Source organism: Vombatus ursinus, unplaced genomic scaffold (genome assembly GCF_900497805.2).
Source record: "Vombatus ursinus unplaced genomic scaffold, bare-nosed wombat genome assembly UNPS02004677.1, whole genome shotgun sequence".
Lineage (NCBI taxonomy): Eukaryota > Metazoa > Chordata > Mammalia > Diprotodontia > Vombatidae > Vombatus > Vombatus ursinus.
Window position 1 is genome coordinate 2,778,497 of NW_020944455.1, and position 20,621 is coordinate 2,799,117.

The window sequence follows — 20,621 nt, forward strand, 5'->3', positions numbered from 1 at the left end:
GGTGTCTGAATACAGATTGAAACTTACTGCTTTTACTTTATTTTTCTTGAAGTTTTTTTTCCCTTTGTTTTCTTTCACAACATGACTGTTATGGAAATGTTTTGCATGACTACACATTTATAACTTATATAGTATTGTTTGCCTTCTCAATGAGGAGGAGTGGGGAGGGAGGAAGGGAGAGAATTTGGAACTCAAAGTTTTAAAAACAAAGGTTATGGGGCAGCTAGATGGTGCAGTGGGTAGAGCACCAGCCCTAAAGTCAGGAGGACCTGAGTTCAAATCTGGCCTCAGACCAAACACTTGACACTTACTAGCTGTGTGACCCTGGGCAAGTCACTTAACCCCAATTGCCTTTAAAAAAAATAGAAATAAAAAGGTAGATTGGAACTATGTTCAAAGGGGACTTTAAATGCCAAACAGAAGAGTTTGTATTTAATCCTTAGAGGTAAAAGGGAGTCATTGAAGTTTATTGAATAGGGGAGTCACATGGTCACACCTGTGCTTTGGCAGTTGCATGGAAAGAGGAAAGACTTAAGGCGGGCCAGAACTAGAGTGGTGGCCATGTGAATGGAGCAAAGGAGCCAAATCCAAGACATGATGTGGAGGAAGAATCAACAAGTCTTAGAAACTGATTGGATGTGAGTGAGATGAAAGAGTTGAGGATGACTCCAAGGTTATAAGCCTGCGTTACTGGGAGTATGTATGGTAGTGCCCTGAACAAAAAGGAGGAATTTAGGAATTAGTTGTAGGTTTCAAGGAGGAGATCATTTGGGGCATGTGGTGTTTGAGATGCCTACCAGAAATCCAGTTTGAAATGTCTGCTAGGTCATTAGTGATGTAGGACTGATGCTTAGGAGAGTGGGGGAGTAGAGATGTGGGAGTCCTCTGTATGAAGAGGAGGAGACTTGAGTCAACAGGAGGTGATTCGACCGTACAGAGAAAAGAGAAGAGGGCCTGGGACAGAACCTTGGGGAACATTCAATCCATGGTTAAGGCCGAGAATTTATGGAAAGATACAGATAAAAATCCACTAGAATAAGAAGGCACGTTGGGGTTCGGAAGTCCCAGATCCACCAACATAGAACTACTGTGGTAACAGTTTTGCATCTGTAGCTCTTGTTGGATAGGCTCAGGTAATGCTTGAATGACACTTGAACGATTTTTTAATAAGAAAGTGTCTTGAGTTATTTTAAACTTTTTTTGTGATTTGTTTACATAACATGTTGAACTTTTTCTTTGTTATAGTCCAGCAAAATTAAAAAAGGAAGCAAAGGTGACTGTAGTGTTCTGAAGCCTACACTTATGGCAGCTGTACCGGTAAGTAGAGGCTAACATCAGCAGCGAATAATAATGGTTCACATTTCTGTAGTACTTTCCTCAGGAGGGCCCTATGCAGCAGACAGGAAACTTGAATTCTCAAGGGGTATTTGACTTTCCCAAGACCATCCAGCTAGTCCAGGTGTCAAAAGCTGGGCTTAAACCCAGGCCTTCTGACTCCACATCGAATTTACAATACGTAACAGTTTTGATCATGAATTTGTTTGCAGTGTAAGTACCACATGCCTTTTTTTTTTAATAGCACTCATGGATGGTCATTTCCATAGCTTGACTTTTTATTCAGTGCCTAAGAAAAGTAAGTTTCTCAGTTGGGTGGTTTAAAGTCATTCAAACATTTGAGAAAAAGAAATGGAAACTTCCTAAATATGTACTTGAAAACTAGATTAAAAAAAGGTAATACTTTTTTCAAATAACTCAGTGAGGGGACTTTGCCATAGTAATAGCCAGTATTCAAACAGACCCTGGATAGCCTCGTCTTGGGGACGGGACAGAAAGCATTGACTACTTTGGGGAGGAGTTGAGTCTCAGAAGCCCCTCCCAGCTCAAGCATTCTGTGGTCCTCCAGCTGGAAAGGGATCATGTAGCCAGGGCTTCTTAAACTTTTTCCACTCATGACCCCTTTTTGGCAACGTTAGTTGGCATTGCATGGCCTGAGGGCATGTGCAGTACAAAGTGCACATGCTTTGTGTTCAGAACCAAGGCTGCAGTGAAGTCGTGGCAGTGTAGCACCAGCAAACACCTCTGATTCATAACACGTTTGATTTTTAATTAATTTTTGGTCGCGCATGTTCAGAAACCTTTTACTGTTGCCAAATTTTTTGTGACTCCATATGGGGTTACAACCCACAGTTTAAGAAGTGCTGATCTAGACCAGCCTTGCATTTTTACAAATGAGGAAACTGAGGCACAGATAAGTGAAATGGTTTTCCCAGGGAATTAGAGCCCAGGTCTCCTGAACACTGGCTTGGCAAGACCTTGTCAGCATAAATAAGTTTGAGCAGCCTAGGTGTTCAGAATTATTCTTTTACATGCTACTGTTCTTCATAAGGGGGATGTTGACTTTTATAGCCTTTCTGAGATGAGAGTTTGGAAATACTTTTGAACATAGCTGAAACCACTTGCTAATAAGATTTTTGCCAATTTGACTTTTCTAAAACTAAAATAGGACTAAATCTGCTCTGCCTATAGTGGAATATATTTGCATATATGTTTCTTGGATGGATGAACTATCACTTATGACTGTAACTTCACCTTTATCCATATCTCTTGCAATATTAGTTTTTTCATATGGTAAATCTAAGAAAATTAAAATCCTTATCTGCTATTCCAAGAAATCTGTGGTTTGTGATCGTCTTAATTTTAGACTTCAGAATTATTCTAGTAAGGCAGATGATAAAATTGTTTCACGTGACGGTATCTTTCTATGTAATGATAGAAATTCACATTTCTATAGTGTTTTCTAAGCTTTACAGAGCACTTCTTTCCCCAACAACCTTGTGTGGTAGGTAGTGCAAATTCTCCCCATTTTGCAGCTGAAAAAATTGAGGTTTGAAGAAGGCCCACAGCTCATGACTAGCATGAGAGCCCTGTGCCTCCTGCCTCCAAGTGCTGGGTTCTTTTTTTACGTACCTTTTTTACCTCTCTGATAATAACTTGCATTTATGTAATGTTTTAGAAGATCTGTTTAGAGGTGTTTATAATTCAAGTCCTTTGCCAAGGGAATTGAAGTGTGAAAGTCTTCAGCCTGCAAAAATAAATATGGTTGCCTCAGTTACAATCTGTATCAGATATAATTTTATTTTCTCAACTGCTTTTCTCTCCTAGGGCAGAAAACACATACAATCTTATTCCCACTAAATGAGGATTCAGATTAAAGCCAGTGAATATTAACCATAGCTCACATTAGTAGCAGCCCAGTAATACATCATCTCTAAAGCTGGAAGGGACCTTAACAGTCATCTTGTCTACCACTCCTTTCTCCCTGATTTTGCACAGGAAGTAACTGAGGCTCAGGAGTATGGAATGAAAGTGATTTGCCAAAGGTCAGACACCTAGTTAGTGGCAAAGCCTGGTAGATTCAAACCCAAGGCCTTGTACAGGGGACATTGATTTTAGAAGTGCCAGTCCCAGACCTATATGAAGGCATTGCAAGTGTGATGGTCATTCCTTTGAATTACTGGAATATAGCAGGGTTTGTATCTGTTTGGATGACAAGAAGGCATCCCCCAAAAAAAAGGTTTGTTCTCTCTTCGTCTCTGAACTTGTGTGTGGCTCCACAGGGGCCATCTGTAGTTTTATTCAGTGCAAAGCTTAGTCTGTGATTATTCATAGTAATACTTGCTGCTTTTTGGAACCTGTATCTAGTAACATTAGATATGATTGCTGTCTTCATAATTATTCTATAAAGTTTGAAGATTTTGTTGTTTAATACTTTTCCCTTATTTGGTCAAAGACTTTCTCCTCCTTATTAGCAGAGCATTGACTGGGCTGGATATCAGAGAAAGTGTATCTTAATCCCGATTCTACCACGGATGATTTAAAAGGCCCCATGTGTAAAGTTCTCATTTCTGGGCCTCTATTTTTCCTCTATTGAATTGGAGTAAGACTACTTAAATCTTCTGGGACATAGGATTTATAGGACTATCAATAGAGATCTTTATTCAGTTCAAGTCAATTAAAAAAAAAACTATTAACAGTCTTTTGGGGTTGGGTTTTTTGTTTTGTTTTGTTTTTGTTTTTGTTTTTTTGCTTTTTGGTGAGGCAGTTGTGGTTAAGTGATTTGGCCAGGGTCACACAGCTATCTTTTTTCTTTTTCAATTCAGTGGAACAGTTGGTTTTTGAGATGGACCTTAAAGGATTTCAGCAGGTGGATTTTGGGGCTGAGCATTCCCAGAATAGAGGTCAAGGGGAACAAAGACAGAGGATTGACGTGGTTTAGTTGGAGCATAACACACATGGAGGTTAATAAGTATGAGGTGGCTAGGAATGGGGGGGGGTGGGACCAGATGGAGATTGGCTAGGGAGTATCAGCATTAGGGAAACATTGAAGGTTTCTGATCTATACATAAGAAAAAGAAATGGGAAGTATCAGAGATGACTAGGGAAGAGAATGAAGATGGGGAGAACATTTGGGACACTATGATGGTGATAAGAGCTCATCTAGGAGGATGGTAGAAGGAGTAGAGAGGGAGGGGGGACCAAGAGAGTTATTGCAGAGAGAGAAACTAACTGATGGGACATGATAATCAGTCGGTCAAAAAGCATTTCTTAAATTCTTACAATATACCAGGCACTGAGGATACACATAAAGGTCTGCCTATAAGGAGCTCACATTCAGTAGCGGGAGACGGTACAGAAAATGGATGGGAGTTAATGTCAGGTGAAGGCACTAGCAGCTGGGAGGAGGAGTTGTGGGGGTGGGGAGTGGAGGGAAGGAGAATATAAGAAGATGGGAGAGGTTGGAAGAAGCCAAGTTATGGGGAGCTTTCAAGGTCAAATAGAAGCGTTTCAATTTGATCCTGGAGGTAATATAGGGAGCCATGATACTGGAAACAATATAGGCAGCCACTGGGGTCCACTGAGCATGGCCTCAGGTTTTCTGACTCCAAGAGGGGAGGATGAATGGTCAGCCCTGCATGTTAGAATATCGCCTTGGCAACCAATTGGAGGATGGATTGGAGTGGGGAGAGACTCAAGGTAGGGAGACTAGTTATAAGGCTATCATCATAGGTCAGAGTGGAGGTAACGAGGGCCTAAGTTAGGGTGGTAGAAAGAAAGGGGACATAGGTGGAAAATTTACTAAGGGAGAAATGACGAGATTAGACATGTGGGGTAGGTGAGAGCAAGGAGTCAAGGATGACACCGAGGTGCCCAGGTGATTGGGAAGCATGCTAGTTCCCTCAACACTTTAAAAGGGAGGGTATGGGAGAAAGGATAATGAACTCAATTTTGAATATGTTGAATCTGAGGTGCTTTTATATGGGATATTCAGTTCAAGATATGCAAAGGGCATTTGGTGATACAAGACCATAGCTCAAGAGAGATACTAGGGCTAGATAGGTAGATAGATCTAGGAGTCATCTATGTAGATAGCATAATTGAAACCATGGAAGCTGGTAATATTAAGTGAGATAGTGTAATTGGAAAGGAGATCAGGCCCAGGCCCAGGGCCTTGGTAGACAGCCCAGGATGAAGGAGCAGAGAGAAATGAAGAACCACCAAATGAGACTGAGAATGAACAGCCAGAGAGGTGAATGAAGAGAGAGCTGAATCATGAAAACCGAGAGAGGAGAGAATTGTAAATTCTGCAGAGGGAGAGGTCAAGGAGGAGGAGAAATGAAAACAGGCTATTAGACTTGGCAACTTGATTGGATAAGAAAAATGAGGAAGAAAGAAGAGTCTCAGATATCCCAACCTTTCAAACATGGGTAACCAATGTTGCCATTAATATAAAGTTTTGAAACTTGAGGCATGTTTAAAACTGTTTAGCCCAAGAATATATTTAAATTCAGTTGAGGGAAATGGAAGATTTCTTTTTGTGGGAACTAGATGAGTTGTTGACACATGTATTTAATAATATTTCTTATTTCAGCATAAGTATGCAAGAAGGGCCACTCCCATCTCATACTTTAGTCATTTTAAAATAGTTAATTATTACCTGTAATTGAACAAAGTCAGTAAAATTAATTACATGTTAAAGAAAATAAGTATGTATGATATGCTAAAAATTTTCACAAGTGTTGTCAACAAACTGTCTTCAGTGAAGAGTGTGAGTGAGTGTGTGTGTGTTTTGCATAGAAGTCATTTTAATCTTTTCTTCGCCTTTAGGAAATTATGGACAGAATTTATAAGAATGTTATGAGTAAAGTTCAAGAGATGAACTATTTTCAGAAAACTCTCTTCAAGATAGGCTATGACTATAAGCTGGAACAGATAAAAAAAGGATATGATGCCCCTTTGTGCAATTTGTAAGTACATTTCTTGGTTCCACTAGTATTGTAGGTCATCTTGAAACCTTTTATTTCCAAAGCTCATTGTGGTATACTGGAAAGAGCCCTGGATTTGGATGTGTGTTGGGCAACTGACCTCCCTTTTGGGGACTTTATTTTCTTTCTCTATAAAATGAGAGGGCTGTACTTGGTGACCTCTAAGTTCTCTTCTAGAACTACATCCTGTGATCCAGAGTATTCAGGTGGAAGGAGCAAATGGACTTTATTTTGGGGTTACTATCATGATGGCCCTTTAAGCCATTTCTTCCTAGTGTGAAATTATTCAAATTCTTTGATGTGTCACATAACAAACATGGCAAATACTTGGGAAATGCACAAGAACTTTACCAACAGTTTGGGCTCAACATTTGCAATTTTCTTACAGCAATCGATGAATTTTCAAGCCAGCTCAGTATGCCTTGGGTATCAGAAATGTCATCATTTGCCATTATAAGTTAAGAACAGAACTCTTAATTTTAATAATTAGGTGAATAGTTATGAATTGGGAATCAGAAAATGGCTTAGTGCATGGACTAGACTTGAGTTAGGAGATTTCTTTTGTCTTAGACTCATTCCTCATGGAAGTTTCTGATTCATTTGTAAAAACACACGTATGTAAATTTAATGGCCTGATCTGGAATTTCATGCCATAGAAAGGGATAAATACTCAAAGGTAATTACTTTAGTTTCTAAAGTTGGTCATTATTTCCAGACATACATTTGTCAGACTGTAGTGTCCAGTATTTGCCTTTCTAGATATAGCTCTCAATATCACTTCTGTTCTTTTATTTGTGCAACAATTATAAAATCTCACCTCACTCCTTTTCAAAAGGAAGAGTGTCTTTGGACAGTTATTGCTTTTTAATTCTCATAATACTGAGGTTTTCGTGCTTAAGCAAAGCTGAGAAATCCTTACTAAAGCAGTTCTCACTAATTTGCTCTTTAGATAACTGCGTCAGCAAAAATGTTCAAATATTTCTCCTTCTCTTCCCCACCCTTCCCTTTTATCAAGTCTGCTGTTTAAAAAAGTAAAAGCCCTATTAGGTGGGAATGTCCGTATGATGCTTTCTGGAGGAGCACCGCTTTCACCACAGACACACCGATTTATGAACGTCTGTTTCTGCTGCCCCATCGGCCAGGGTTATGGATTAACCGAATCTTGCGGGGCTGGAACAGTTACTGAAGGTCAGTGTTGTTTTTGTATGATTAATGATGCTAAGTATGCACGCTGCCCCTCCAGCTATTTCCATTGGTACATAAACATGAATATAAACTTGGAAAACTTGGGGGGGCGGGGAATCATACCTTATTATTACCTCCTGTGTTACAGGAATCAGATCTTAAAGCTCCTGAACTAGAGAGATGGAAGGAAGATACCCCCTCTCCTTACCAGTTTTAAAGTCTATGAATTAGGGCTTCATGTTTCTAGCTAGGTTCTGTGGGAGATAATGAAGTCTCTGCTTCCTACACATGCGATACTGGGTGGATCATTTCATTACCGTGGGCCTGTAAAATGAGAAGGTTGAACAGAAATTCCCTTTGAGCTCTAAGTCTCTGCTCTCTTAAGTTCGTGGCCCACATTCTAGTCTCATGTCTCCAACCACCAGCAACACATCGCCACCTGGTTATACTGTCACTACAAACAGCACATCAAAAAAAAAGTTTATGATCTGTCAACAAAAACTCGCTTCCCTTCCCTGCTTCTCTCTTCTGTCATTAGTACTACCATTCTTCAAGTTTCCCAGGCTGGAAACCTTCAAATTCCCTTGGAGTGCTCACTATCCATTGTCCTTATCCTACCGTTAACCTGTTACCAGGCCCTGTCATTTCTTCCTTAGAAATTATTTCTTGTGTTTTCTCATTCTTTTCCACTGCAACTACCTTAGGCTAAATTACTGGACCACTAAAATGGTCTCCTGACTGGTCTCCCTCTTCCAGTCTCTCTGCTGCTCTCCAGCCCATCCTCCACCCTGGTGCCCAAAGCATCTTCCCGAGACACCAATCTGCCTGAAGGGACCTTATTCTCAGAGAGCTGATCCACTCTTTTTGACCTATATTTGTTTCTGTTCTTCTGTATGCATATAAAATGTATTTTCTGCATATTTGGTTTTGCCTTTTAACATTTTAATTTAAGAATTTAGTATTTCTTTTTTTCAATTCAGTCATTAAATTCCCTGGTGTGTTGATATTTTTATGATGTAAAGTGATCTCGTACTGCCTGATGGACTGGTCTTGTCTCAGTCTTCCTTCTACTTGACTTATCCAGCAGCTTATGACAATCGAGCCTCTTCTTTCACACTGTCTTCTCAGTTCCATGACACTTGTCATTCTCCTCCCAGTCTTACCACTCCTCAGGCTCCTTTGCTAGGACACGATCCTGCTCCTGCACCCTGATGACTAAATGTGGACATTCTCCCCAGGCCTCCTCATCATCTCTATGGGATGACTCCTACGTCACAGTCCTCTTATCACTACCTGCCCATTGGGCATCTTTATCTGGATGCCTTATGGGGATCTCAAACTCAACATAACCAAATAGAAACTCACTATGTTACCTACCCTTCCGGCCAATTTCTCTGTTGCTGTTGTGGGCACCGCCATCCTTCTCAGTTGATTCTGGTTCACAAACTTAGAGCTTCCTTTACTCTTTCCTGTCCTCTTGGCCTGTCATTTGCTAAGTCTCATTGTTTTTACACCCACAGCTTCTCTTTCATCCATCCCCTTCCCTCCCATTCACATAACCTCTGCCCTTTTAAAATCACCTCTCAACTGGACCAGTGCATTAGCCTAATTGGTCTCTCTGCTGTCTGGCCTTCCCCTTCAATCTGCTGTCCACACAGCCACCAAATTGATATTCCTAAAAATCGGCTATGTCGCTCTTCTGCTCTGATATCTTCACTAGCTCCCTGTAGGATTATAGGATAAAACACCACTCCCACAGCCTAGCACTTAACAGGTTTCCACAACCTGGCTCTTGCCTCCATTGCCAGGTTTATTTCGGATCATTCCTCTTCCTAATGCACTGTCTTCAAGTCCAACGTTCGTACCTCTGTGCTCAGAGCCCTCTCCTTCTTAGGATCAGGAGCTTCCTGCAGAGCTCAGCTCAGCTGGTGCCTCCTGTATGATGCTCCCCATCATCAGTTTGCACAACTCGACGTACGCTTCTCTGCATATATATGTATTACACCCCTAAAAGAAGGTACACTCCTTGACCACGGGACTGTTTCACTTTTATCTTTGCCTCTGCAGTACGTGGTACAGTGCCTGGCACAGAGCAGACACCAGATAGATCCTTGGTGAGGTGACTTCTCCTTTTCTGCCAATTCCCTTTCCTTTTTTTTCTCTCTGATCCTCTGCCTCATGCCATTCCTCCTATATTATACAGTCTAGAATGTCATAGTCAATGCTGGTCTCTTTTTTCCCTCTCTCATAGTTACTGACTATAGCACTGGTCGAGTAGGAGCCCCTCTTATTTGCTGTGAAATTAAGCTAAAGGACTGGCAAGAAGGTAAGAATTTTATGCTGTTCTCAGCTCATTGGACAGTGCCCACTGAAGACCGCTCATAGAGGGTGTGGAGTGTCTCTGGCTATGCTCCTCCACCCAGAGCCCAACCCAGATGCTTTCAGGGAGTTGCAGGTGGCTCTGCCCCATCCTGCCTTGGAGATTCTGGGATCTGTCTGGCCTATTAGCTATTCTCCATACATGATGTTCATCTCCCACCTCAGTGCCTCTGTATAAGCTGTCCCCCATGTCTGAAAGGCACTTCTTTCTTACCTCTTAAACCTGCCTTCAAGGCAAGACTCGGCCTCACCTGAGATGTGAGTCCTTTTCTGTGCCTCATTATTACTCTATGTACATACAGAGCACCCCTCCCCCAATAATAGAATGTAAGCTGCTTGAGGGCAAGACTTCTTTGCCTCCCTAGGATCTAGCACAAGGCAGAGCATACAATTCTTTTTTTTTTTTTTTAGGCAGTTGGGGTTAAGTGACTTGCCCAGGGTCACACAGCTAGTAAGTGTTATGTGTCTGAGGCCGGATTTGAACTCAGGTCCTCCTAACTTCAGGGCCAATGCTCTATCCACTGTACCACCTAGCTGCCCCCAGAGCATATAATTCTTAATAAACATTATTGGTTGTTGAATTGAAGCTGTCTGAGGAGCAGCCTGGTCAAGTGTGGATGGGCATGGCCACTAGGTGCCCATGGGACAAACCAAACACCAAAAGGGCCCTTAGTCCCATGTTGTCCCTTTATGGTTCCACGGCAATGGTGGCAGAGTAATAGAAAAGGGGCCAGAGGCGTACAAACACTTATTTAATGGTCGGTGTGCTAAATGTAGACTTAGGCTAACCCAACAGTCATTCAGTTGGCAAAGGCCTTACTCCAGAATATTTGGAGTGCCAGGTTATCTGAGGTGGCACGTTTTGCTTTATGCTGATGACTTCCTTAAGCTTCCTCTTCAGAGTTGAACCCCTCCCTCAGGATTCCCCAGAAGAAAAGCTCCAAAAGCTTTGGCAGATAAATAAATAAGAAGATTCTTGTACTAATTTGTGATTCACCAGTACTGTCTGGATGGTTAAATTGTACTCATCTGCTTTTAAAATTCCCACTTTGCTGATGTTCCTTTTATTGATGTTGTGTTTTTGTTTTTGTTTTTTGCTTTGCCCATGAAGAGAAAGGTAAGCTAGGCCTCACCATCAAAAAAAAAAAAAAGATAATAAACATTAACATCCCTAAACAAATGATTGACAGTTCCCTTGCCTCCAGGGGCTATTTTCTTTATCTTTTCTACTTCTCCTGGTAGTCAGCACTAGAACAGCTGGACCGGGAGGCAAGAGAACAGAATTCTTTCCAGTCTTCCTGCTCAAGTTCTTGAGTTCCAAATCTTACCACCCCACACCACCAAACTGTCATCAAATAATTTTATTTTAAATATTGGAGCTCAAAAAGTCTATTACATTACATTAATGTATGTTCCTGAGGGAATCTCTGATTTCATCAATAGAGGTATTCCCTAGAACATTGCTCAAACCCTTCCAAGTCTTAGGACATAGTAGCTACCGGTGGGTGGGGTGGAGTAGCCCAGACATAGGCCAGTCCTTGAATGGCGGACACAAAGTCCTTTGTCATGCCTTTCTAGGTTCAGGCAGGGCCTTCAAGCATCCAGATTACCATGAAGAAGCATCACAAGTGGGGTTTAAGTGATGGCTTCAATTTGAAAATGTTATTATTCCATCCAAAGGCCACATAGCTTTTCTGAGAGCATGTGTCTAATTTTCTAATGGAAGCCTATAAGGACAATGTCAGTCAAATTGTTGTGCAAAACATCAGAAATTTGTCAATATATTTGAAGTATAAAAAATGGAAGAGCTTTTGCTAAATATGTTAGAGACAGTATGAAGTAGTGGGAAAAAAAAGTATTGAGCAGATCCCACCTCAGACGTTGACTGTGTGACCCTGGGCAAGTCATGTAACTTGTCAGTTTCCACATTGGTAAAATGGCCATGACACGGGGCAGCTAGGTGGCACAGTGGATAGAGCACCGGCCCTGAAGTCAGGAGGACCTGAGTTCAAATCCGACCTCAGACCAAACACTTGACACTTACTAGCTGCGTGACCCTGGGCAAGTCACTTAACCCCAATTGCCTAAAAAAAAAAATGGCCATGACAGTATGTGTATACTTTGCCTCATAGGGCTATTATGAGAAAAAGCCATTCCTAAGGCACCTCTAGGGCTCTCTAAAGGTGAACTAGTAGAAGGAAGCTGCCTGTGTTGCCTGTTATTGGGGGGGGGGCTCCCCAATCTGTCATTTCATCAGTTTGGGGAATTCCCAATATGGAAACTCTCTACCAATGCAAAGGAGCAATTTGGTCATAACACGTAAGTCTTGATGTGTCTTGGAGCACAGAGAGGCTCAGTGAATTTCTGAGAGTCACACAGCTGGTATGTGTCAAAGACAGAACTTAAACGAGGCTTTAAACCAGCCCTCTAATCCCTGGGCCATATTGCCTCTCTTGGCTTTTTCTTCTTGTTATTACTGTACTGCTAAACTTAGGACCTGTCCATTTTCATACCTTCTCTCCCCTGGCTTTGCTCCTGTTTTCCTACTTCCTGTAACTGTAAATCAGGCTTCCAGTTCCCATTGAAAATACTCTTTACTCACTCTACATTTTTCCATACATCAGACTTCAAGTGAAGTCTTTTAACTCCAAACTGTTCCTCCTGTATCTGTCCTCTGGGGCTGACTAGAGCATGGCTAATCCTTTTTTTCCATGTGACAGACATTCAGGTATTTGAAGACAGCCCTCCTTCCCTGCCCAGGTCCTCTCTAGGCTAAAGATCCATAGCTCCTTCACCTGCTCCGTGAATGGAATGATCTCAAGGCCCATTACCATTCAGGATGTGCTCTAGCTTACTCACACATAAGGCTGACCCTAAGGCAAATTGTAGTTTAGTATAACATATACTATGTTGTATTACCAGCTAATTATAGAAAAATCATTTTAATGATTAGTAAAGTCCATTGTATTTTTAGAGCATGGGCCAGTTTGCTTTTCTGATTTCTAGGAGGCTATACCATCCATGACAAGCCAAACCCCAGGGGTGAAATCGTAATCGGTGGGCAGAATATTTCCATGGGCTATTTTAAAAATGAAGAAAAAACGGCTGAAGATTACACTGTGGATGAAAATGGACAAAGATGGTTTTGTACTGGAGATATTGGAGAATTTCACCCTGATGGATGTTTACAGATCATAGGTCAGTATTTTTTTTTTATTTTCCGCAGGTTTAATTTGCTTTTGATAACTTAAGTATCTGTAAAGGTGATAATGGGAAAATCCTTAGCAACTGGATTCAGTCACCATTTAAGAAGTCCCTACCTGTCTGCAGAGCACTGTGCTTGGTATAGGGCTGGTACTCATGTTGGGTGAAAATAGCAGGTGTGTGTATGTGTGTAGGAGTGGGGGGCAGGGGGTGCAGAATTTGGTGGCCACCAACATGCATCTGGGCTCCTCTCTCCTCGGCTTGCTCAGCCCACCACACCTCCCCTTTCCCCTTGTCTGGTACTATCCCCATTGTCAAAGTGCCAAGGGGCAACACAGACACATTTTGGTATAAAATTGCAGCTTCCGTAGCTCTAGCCAGATTTAGCCATTGGGAAATGTTAGTATCAATAGCAGACATTGTGTTCTTCCTGCTTTGACCAGTTCAGAAAATTCCTGGAAAGGTGAATTTGGATCCTTCCACAAGTTCTGTGCTGCTTGGAAGAGAGTTTCACAGGAACATAATTGAATCCCAAACTTCTGAGACCTTTCTCAAATCCCCTTTGGAGCAGGCCATCAGGGGGGCCCTGGAGGCTGCTTGGCATTACAGTACAGCTCTTGAGTGATGGCCAGGCCACATCCAGGCCTTTGGGCATGGGTGCACTGATTGTAAAGCCTCTACTGGTCCCTCTCATGTGCCAGTGTGCTCTGACATTGTGCCATCTTTAGCTCCAACATGGCTAAATACTTAAAGAAAGCCACAGGGTCCCTGGGGCCACTCAAATTTTCTTTCTTAGGCATTTGCCATTTATCAGGTAGGAGGAAATTTCATCATATATTTTCATGGGTCTGAGATTCAAATATGGCTATATAGAATGAAATGTTCATGTTCCTAGCAGGTCTTAAAATAAAGGTCAAGTAAAATGATGTGTGACAAAAATATTAAATGTAGAAAAGCAATCAGATTTTGAAGGACTGTCTCTGTCTTTAACATTAAGGCAGAGAAACCGAAGTCAAATCCAGATTTTAGCTAAAAGAGTGAGTCCAGTTCTGGGTAAGTCAAAGTTTCTTCTCTATGACTTCCTAGATCGCAAGAAAGATTTGGTGAAACTCCAAGCTGGGGAGTACGTGTCTCTGGGCAAAGTGGAGGCTGCCTTGAAAAACTGCCCACTCATAGATAATATCTGCGCCTATGCCAAAAGGTCAGTGTCCCACGGAACACATTCTGTGTCTGAACTTCTTTCTGAGAGGAGCAGAGGTAATTGGGTGAGGGGTGTGCATGTGTGTGTGTGCATGTATATATGTGTGCATTCCAGAATGCTATAGAATGGAAGGAACCTCAGAGCTGTCCAACCGTTGCATTGTGTTTATTTTATTTTTCTTGCTATATTTGTTTTGATACAAGCACTTCCCAAGAATCACCCCATAGGACCCTCATTAGTTAAAAAAAAAAAAACAAGCAAAATTCTAAATGATAGAGATTGCAGCTGACAACACGTGTATTTTTCCCCTCTTATGGTTTTATCTTTTCTCAAGGAAGTGTATTTCTTATGGTAAATAGTCCAATACATTAACATATCCCAGCTTTTTCAGCTGTCACCTAGTTGTTGGGCACATAATTTGTTTCTAATTTTGTCCTACTGTGAAATAATTCTGCACCGAATGCTTTAATACCCATGGAATCTCCTGAGGGTATAATAACCCAGTTGTGCAACCCCTTAAGATGAGGAAAGTGACTCCAAGAGAAGGAAAGTTCACCCAGTTGATTCATGGCCAACCAGAACTGAACTCCCTGAGCTCTTCTACTTCAGGATTTTTTTTTCTGCTGTTCCTGAAGTACAATCTTTATTCAGCATCAGAATTTCATGTAAAGTTTTATTTAAAACTTGTTAATCAGACCATGAATAACTTAGAAGAGTACAGCTTTGGAAATGTTTTGACCACTGTTTCATTTGTCATCACTTATGATAAACTGCTTTTTGATATGACACGTACTTTTCCAATCTTTTAGTGACCAGTCGTATGTGATCAGTTTTGTGGTTCCTAATCAAAAAAGGCTGATGGCCCTAGCCCTGCAGAAAGGGGTAGAGGGATCTTGGGTAGACATCTGCAATGACCCTACCATGGAAGCAGAGATACTTAAGGAGATTAAAGAAGCTGCAAATACCAGTAAGTATGATGACGTTGGCGTCTGGCCTGGCGTCATCAGAATCCACTCAGAACTTGAGCTTATAAAAGACCCCATAGTTAAATCTTCCTCATTGTGGGGCTTTTTAAATTTCTGTAGCAGTATTTAAGAGATATCAAATTATTTAAATAATTGGGATACTATGTCTAGTTCTTAAATTTTCCTATCCTTGGAGAAGAAAATAGCAAGTGTTTTCCCTCCTAAATCCTTCCAGGTTCATCCTCCATGTCCTCTTCCTTCTGTGTCGGTGTCCTCCAGGCCTCTGTCCTGGTCCCTCTCCTCTTTGCATGTTGTCTGTGTTCTCAGCAATTCCCACAGTGTGGGGGAGACACTGTTGTAGTCCCCAAGTATTTGAATTGCTCTTTTGGCCTAAGAGGGTGGCAATGGAACCCCTGGATAGAAGGTACAGAGAGGCCCGTTTGGCTCATTGGGAGGGAATATTTTCCACCTGCCCAAAAAGTAGAAGGTGCTGCTTGAGAAGGTGGGTCATTTCTGATCACCATGGATCTTTTAGGAAAAGCTTTGGTGTAATATATAAAATAGGAATCACCTGCAGATTAATATGAATAAACCTTTAGAGCTTTAGTCATTAATTTTTATTAATAATAAACAACATGACAAAGCAGTTTTTCAGAATGAACATCATAAAGTGATTTGGTGTTTGTCTAAGAATAAATAACAATTGCTTCTGTTCTGGCCAGAAACCCTGAGGGTCTTCCCTTCCCAGATTGATTTTTTTTTTTTTTGAGTAGGTAAAAGAGGCCGTTTTTTGGCCTCATTTCTTACCTAGCCTTAGTCACTGAATGGACTTTGCCTGAGACAGAGACCTGGGAAAGATCTTAGCTTACAAAGGCCAAGGTCTCTCACTACGTCCGAGGCCATCTCCAGTCATCCTGATCTATGTCTTGCCACTGGACCCAGATGGCTCGGGAGGAGAGAGTGAGGCTGATGACTTTGCACAGCCCTGCCTCACTTAAGTCGAATTCACTTGCAAGTCAAGACATCACCCTCTTGATGTCATTGGTCCTCTTCAAGAACAAAGGAAGAAAACAACAACAGCAACTTCCTAATTAAAGTTCATAGGCTTTTCTACTTGTATGAAATCCACAATATCAAGGGCCAATTTTTCCCTCTCCTTGGCAATTCAATGAAGTGTGTCTAGAAAGACTCAGGATTCATGTCCTATTTAGTACTTGAGCTACCACAGTGCCCAGAAAGAGTGTGTTTGAAGGTGCAATTGTACATAAATATAAGCCTACACAGGCAAAAATCCCATCCAAATAAGGGAGTAGATATGAAACCACCTTGTAAAATAGTGTTAGTAGAAATATTTAGTAGAATTATTATTATTAAGCTATTTAACATTCCCATCGAGTTAATTTCTCCTGAATCACCTGTGTAGAAAACATCACACTTCATGAAGTACATCGTTCTGCCTGGTTTGTTTGTTTGTTTGTTTTCTTAGTCCTGTGAAATTCAGAAACACTTAATTTGACTCTCATTATTCTTTTCCTTTTAGTGAAATTGGAGCGTTTTGAAATTCCAATCAAAGTTCGCTTAAGCCCAGAACCTTGGACTCCTGAAACCGGCTTGGTAACTGATGCTTTCAAGTTGAAAAGGAAAGAGCTGAGGAACCATTACCTCAACGACATCGAGAGAATGTATGGAGGCAAATAAATGTTGGGCCTTTTCTCAAAAATAGTTGGGCTATGCCCTCTGCAATTTGAAATTTTGGCGTTTTACTTTTGCCTCTGGCTGTTAGACTACACATATAGCTATTACAATCTAAAGTTAATCAAATCAAAACAAAAAGAAAAACCTGAAAATTCAAATGGCTGTTGAGTCTCCTTTAACTTTTCTTTGCATTGTTCTAATGAAACCTAGATGGAAGTCTTTTGCCTCTAGCTACTTTATTGAATTTTGATTCTTGACCCCATCTGAGTTACAAAGCAAAAATGTAACTCTGCCTAAGGTTCGTTTCTGGTTCCTTAAACCTAGCTAAAGTCGAAGCAAAATAAATAGGGTTGGAGTAGAGGATAAAATTTGCACTTTCTAGGTTCAGTTGTCTTCCTAACTTAGAAGCTTCCTCCTTACTTGTCAGGCCTGACAGACAGATCTATGATCTCACTACTCTGTGCAGCACCGCCTGGGGGCTTTGACATCCTTTTCCAACTGTTTATATATGTTAGGTAGTTATCGAAAAACAACTCATGGCTATAGCATCACAGACAGATATAAACGAAATACCGTATTCTTGGAAAGAGTGTATAAGATAAAGAATTAAGGTTACAGACATGCATTAGTGATGGTATCATCTATACATCATTATAATATTGTGAATATTTACAGTGCCTGAAGTTTAAATTAAGACAAAAAATGCTACTGAGTAATATATTTAAAGGGAAACTGGATTGCTTCTTATTACTGTTTGCGATCCGAATTCCATAACCACATTCCCTTGACATTTACAAATGGCAGGTGCATTTTTTTTAAGGTTTCTGGCAAAATGCCTGCCAATATATATTTAAGTTGAAAACACAGGATCAAAAGCAAAATAGTGGAAGGTTACATCTCATATGAAAGACAATGGCGTCAACAAATCCTAAGAGTTGTGACCGATTCACAACACTTAAGAAGAGCTCATGTTTGCAATTTGTTTTCACGACTCTGAAGAATCAATTTCAAAATGTACTTCCATTAAAACAAATATATTTTTTAGGGTTTTCTTAAAAAGTTTTTTCTGTCACTGGTTTGGATTCTTAGTATTTTTTCATTTTGGAAAGTCTTGCAGTTCACCCTAATTCTAGTAGATTACAAACAAATATAATATTTCCTTAGCAATCTTGTCTGTGTCCTCTGGGTGAGTAACTTGGTTCCGTTTTTGGAAGTTGGTTTTAAAGGGAAGAAAGCACTGTCATCCTATTTTTTCCTTTTTTGTGGAAGAAGTTAGAAACTGGAAATTCTAGGTGTGGGCGTGGGACCGTTCAATAAGGGTTCATCTGTTGTTTGTGCTGTAACTTATTGTGCATGTGTTTTTGTTTTTTAAAACCCTTAAAATTTTTTTTGCTCCCTTTTCCGTGCTGGCTGTGTACACTTGAGCTATAGTTACTGTTTAAAAAAAAAAAGTGAACATTCTTAATACTGTTATACTTTGCACTTTTTTTTCCTTAATCATTTTATGTTGTGTGCATGTGTGTGTTGCTTACATTTCTTTAAAAAAAAAAATGTTGGCCGCCACTACAAGATAGTTTTCCTTGCTCTAAAATATTTATATTATAAAGAAAAGAGATTCTTCTATTCATAAATATTTAAATGTTATGTATATGATGGTAAAAAGGAAAATAATCTGGAATGAAGGTTTTTGTAAAGATTTTATCTGTTTAGTGTTCAGGGATGTAAAATGCTGGGCAAATTGTTTGTGCAATGATATGTGTATGTGGATAGTCTCCCAAATCCCCAGCTCTTCTTTGATCTGTAAAATCAACCATCATTAGTTACTAAGTGGACAACTCAGCAACCACGACTATTCATGGCCCACTGTTTGGGGACTGGCCTTTAGGGACTCTTTTCTTAGACTTGTTAACTTCATGATTTTTCTGTCCATTTTTAAAGCTACCTTTGGAAATGTGACTTTGGCTAAATGTATGTGATATTTTCTCAGATTTTCATTTCCCTCATTCTCATCTCCCTAAAGCTAGAACACTGCCAACTAATCTATTGTGTCGACCTTTTAGATTGAGTAAATTAACACTTTAGGTGCTGCTAATTCTTTATGAAAATCCAAATATCGTTTAAGGGACCAGGGAGATGCCACTACGCCCCACTTTTTTTTTTTATCTAAATGCATATTTGTTTACATACACAGAAAAGTCTTTTCCATATGAATAGTGGCTTTTCAGAGATTTGATCTTTGGAGATTGACCCCATGTATTCAATACATGTTTAAATTGCTTACTGTTGATTTTTTTTTATGTCAGCTATTTCACAAAAGCTGTAATTAAAAAAAAACCAAACCAAACGCAATTCCATAGGCATGATTCTAAACTGAACCTTTGTGATTTTGGCTTTCTACACCTGAAATATCTCATCTTGCCTCAGTTTCTACTGTTTATTGTCATGACCTTCACCATATGTGGAAGTATAATTGCATATTTTCCAGAGACTAAATATAGTTAAATGATTCACAAAGTCAGAGTGTTCGTTTCTTTGATCACGGAGATGGGTTAGAATACTTAGCTAATATTGTCTCCATAGAATATGTATGTGATGTGTTTCTGAATTAGAAAAAATAGGAACAGAGAGAAGATTGTGTTGTTTTCTTGGTCTAAGGGGAAATGTTTAATTTTCAAATATGCACCTATTTGTACTTTCTGTTAAAATGCATGATTGCAAAATCATTATTGGGTGTGGTGTGTTGATTCCTAATGGAAAGTTTTGTTGTATTTTTAAAGTTTGCACTCAGATCTTAAGAAATAAATCCATCCATAGAACCAGGTCCATTTGTTTGGAGTTTTGTAACAAAATTGAGCTTACATGGATGAGGGGTGGATGAGGGGGTGCCAGGAAACATTTTTAAGGATCTTTCTTTTAAAACTTATTTTTTAAAACCCCACAAAACTAGAGTTTACATAAGCCCCCATTCATTTTGTCCAGTTGCCCCATATAACACCAAGGTTCATTTGAATGGAGACTATTGCTTTTTCAACGGTTAATGGGTGGAACCCCTTTCTGGTGTGGGAGCAAACTGACTCCCATATTATCTAAGCCTGATGCTGTTAGATCAGTCTATGCTCTGCAACTTTTTTTGCCTGCACTGTATCTGACTCATGTGTTCGGCAGCACTTTTTTAAATTTATTTTTAGTTTTCAACATTCACTTCCACAAGATTTTGAGTTCCAAATTTTCTTCCCGTTTCTCTGCTCCCTCCACCCCAAGACAGCTTGAGTTCTGAATACTCCTTCCCCTGATCTGCCCTCCCTTCTATCACCCCCTGCCTTCTCTTATCCCCTTCCCCTTCTATTTTCCTGTAGGGCAGGATAGATTTCTATACCCCATTGCCTGTATATCTTATTTCCCAGTTACATGTAAAAGCAATTTTAAACATTTGTTTTTTAAAACTTTGGGTTCCAAATTCTCTCCCTTCCTCCCTGACAATCCACCCTCATTGAGAAGGCAAGCTACGTGATAAAGGTTAGACAGCAGCAGTACATTTTTGAAAATACCAGATTATCCAGGGCACCGAGAGATAGAGGCGTGACTCCTGAAGTTTAAGGGGAAAGGTCATTGGCCTAGGAAGAAGGGTGCCTGGCTTCTAGTCCCTGCTCTGCCACTAACTGCTGCATC

The 20,621-nt window shown here is 40.4% G+C and overlaps 1 protein-coding gene across 3 annotated transcripts in view; it reads left to right on the forward strand.

The window, feature by feature from the left end:
* Positions 1–19,773, forward strand: part of ACSL4 (acyl-CoA synthetase long chain family member 4) — a 77,481-nt gene extending 57,708 nt beyond the window's left edge. For all 3 annotated transcript variants that reach the window (XM_027838989.1, XM_027838998.1, XM_027838983.1), the window contains 8 exons: positions 1,246–1,317; positions 6,166–6,305; positions 7,339–7,511; positions 9,760–9,834; positions 12,894–13,085; positions 14,178–14,292; positions 15,102–15,259; positions 16,798–19,773. In XM_027838989.1, the coding sequence (XP_027694790.1) occupies positions 1,246–1,317; positions 6,166–6,305; positions 7,339–7,511; positions 9,760–9,834; positions 12,894–13,085; positions 14,178–14,292; positions 15,102–15,259; positions 16,798–16,955 (1,083 nt within the window). In that variant the 3' untranslated portion in view covers positions 16,956–19,773. The remainder of the gene's footprint in view (positions 1–1,245; positions 1,318–6,165; positions 6,306–7,338; positions 7,512–9,759; positions 9,835–12,893; positions 13,086–14,177; positions 14,293–15,101; positions 15,260–16,797) is intronic.
* Positions 19,774–20,621: the final 848 nt, after the last annotated feature.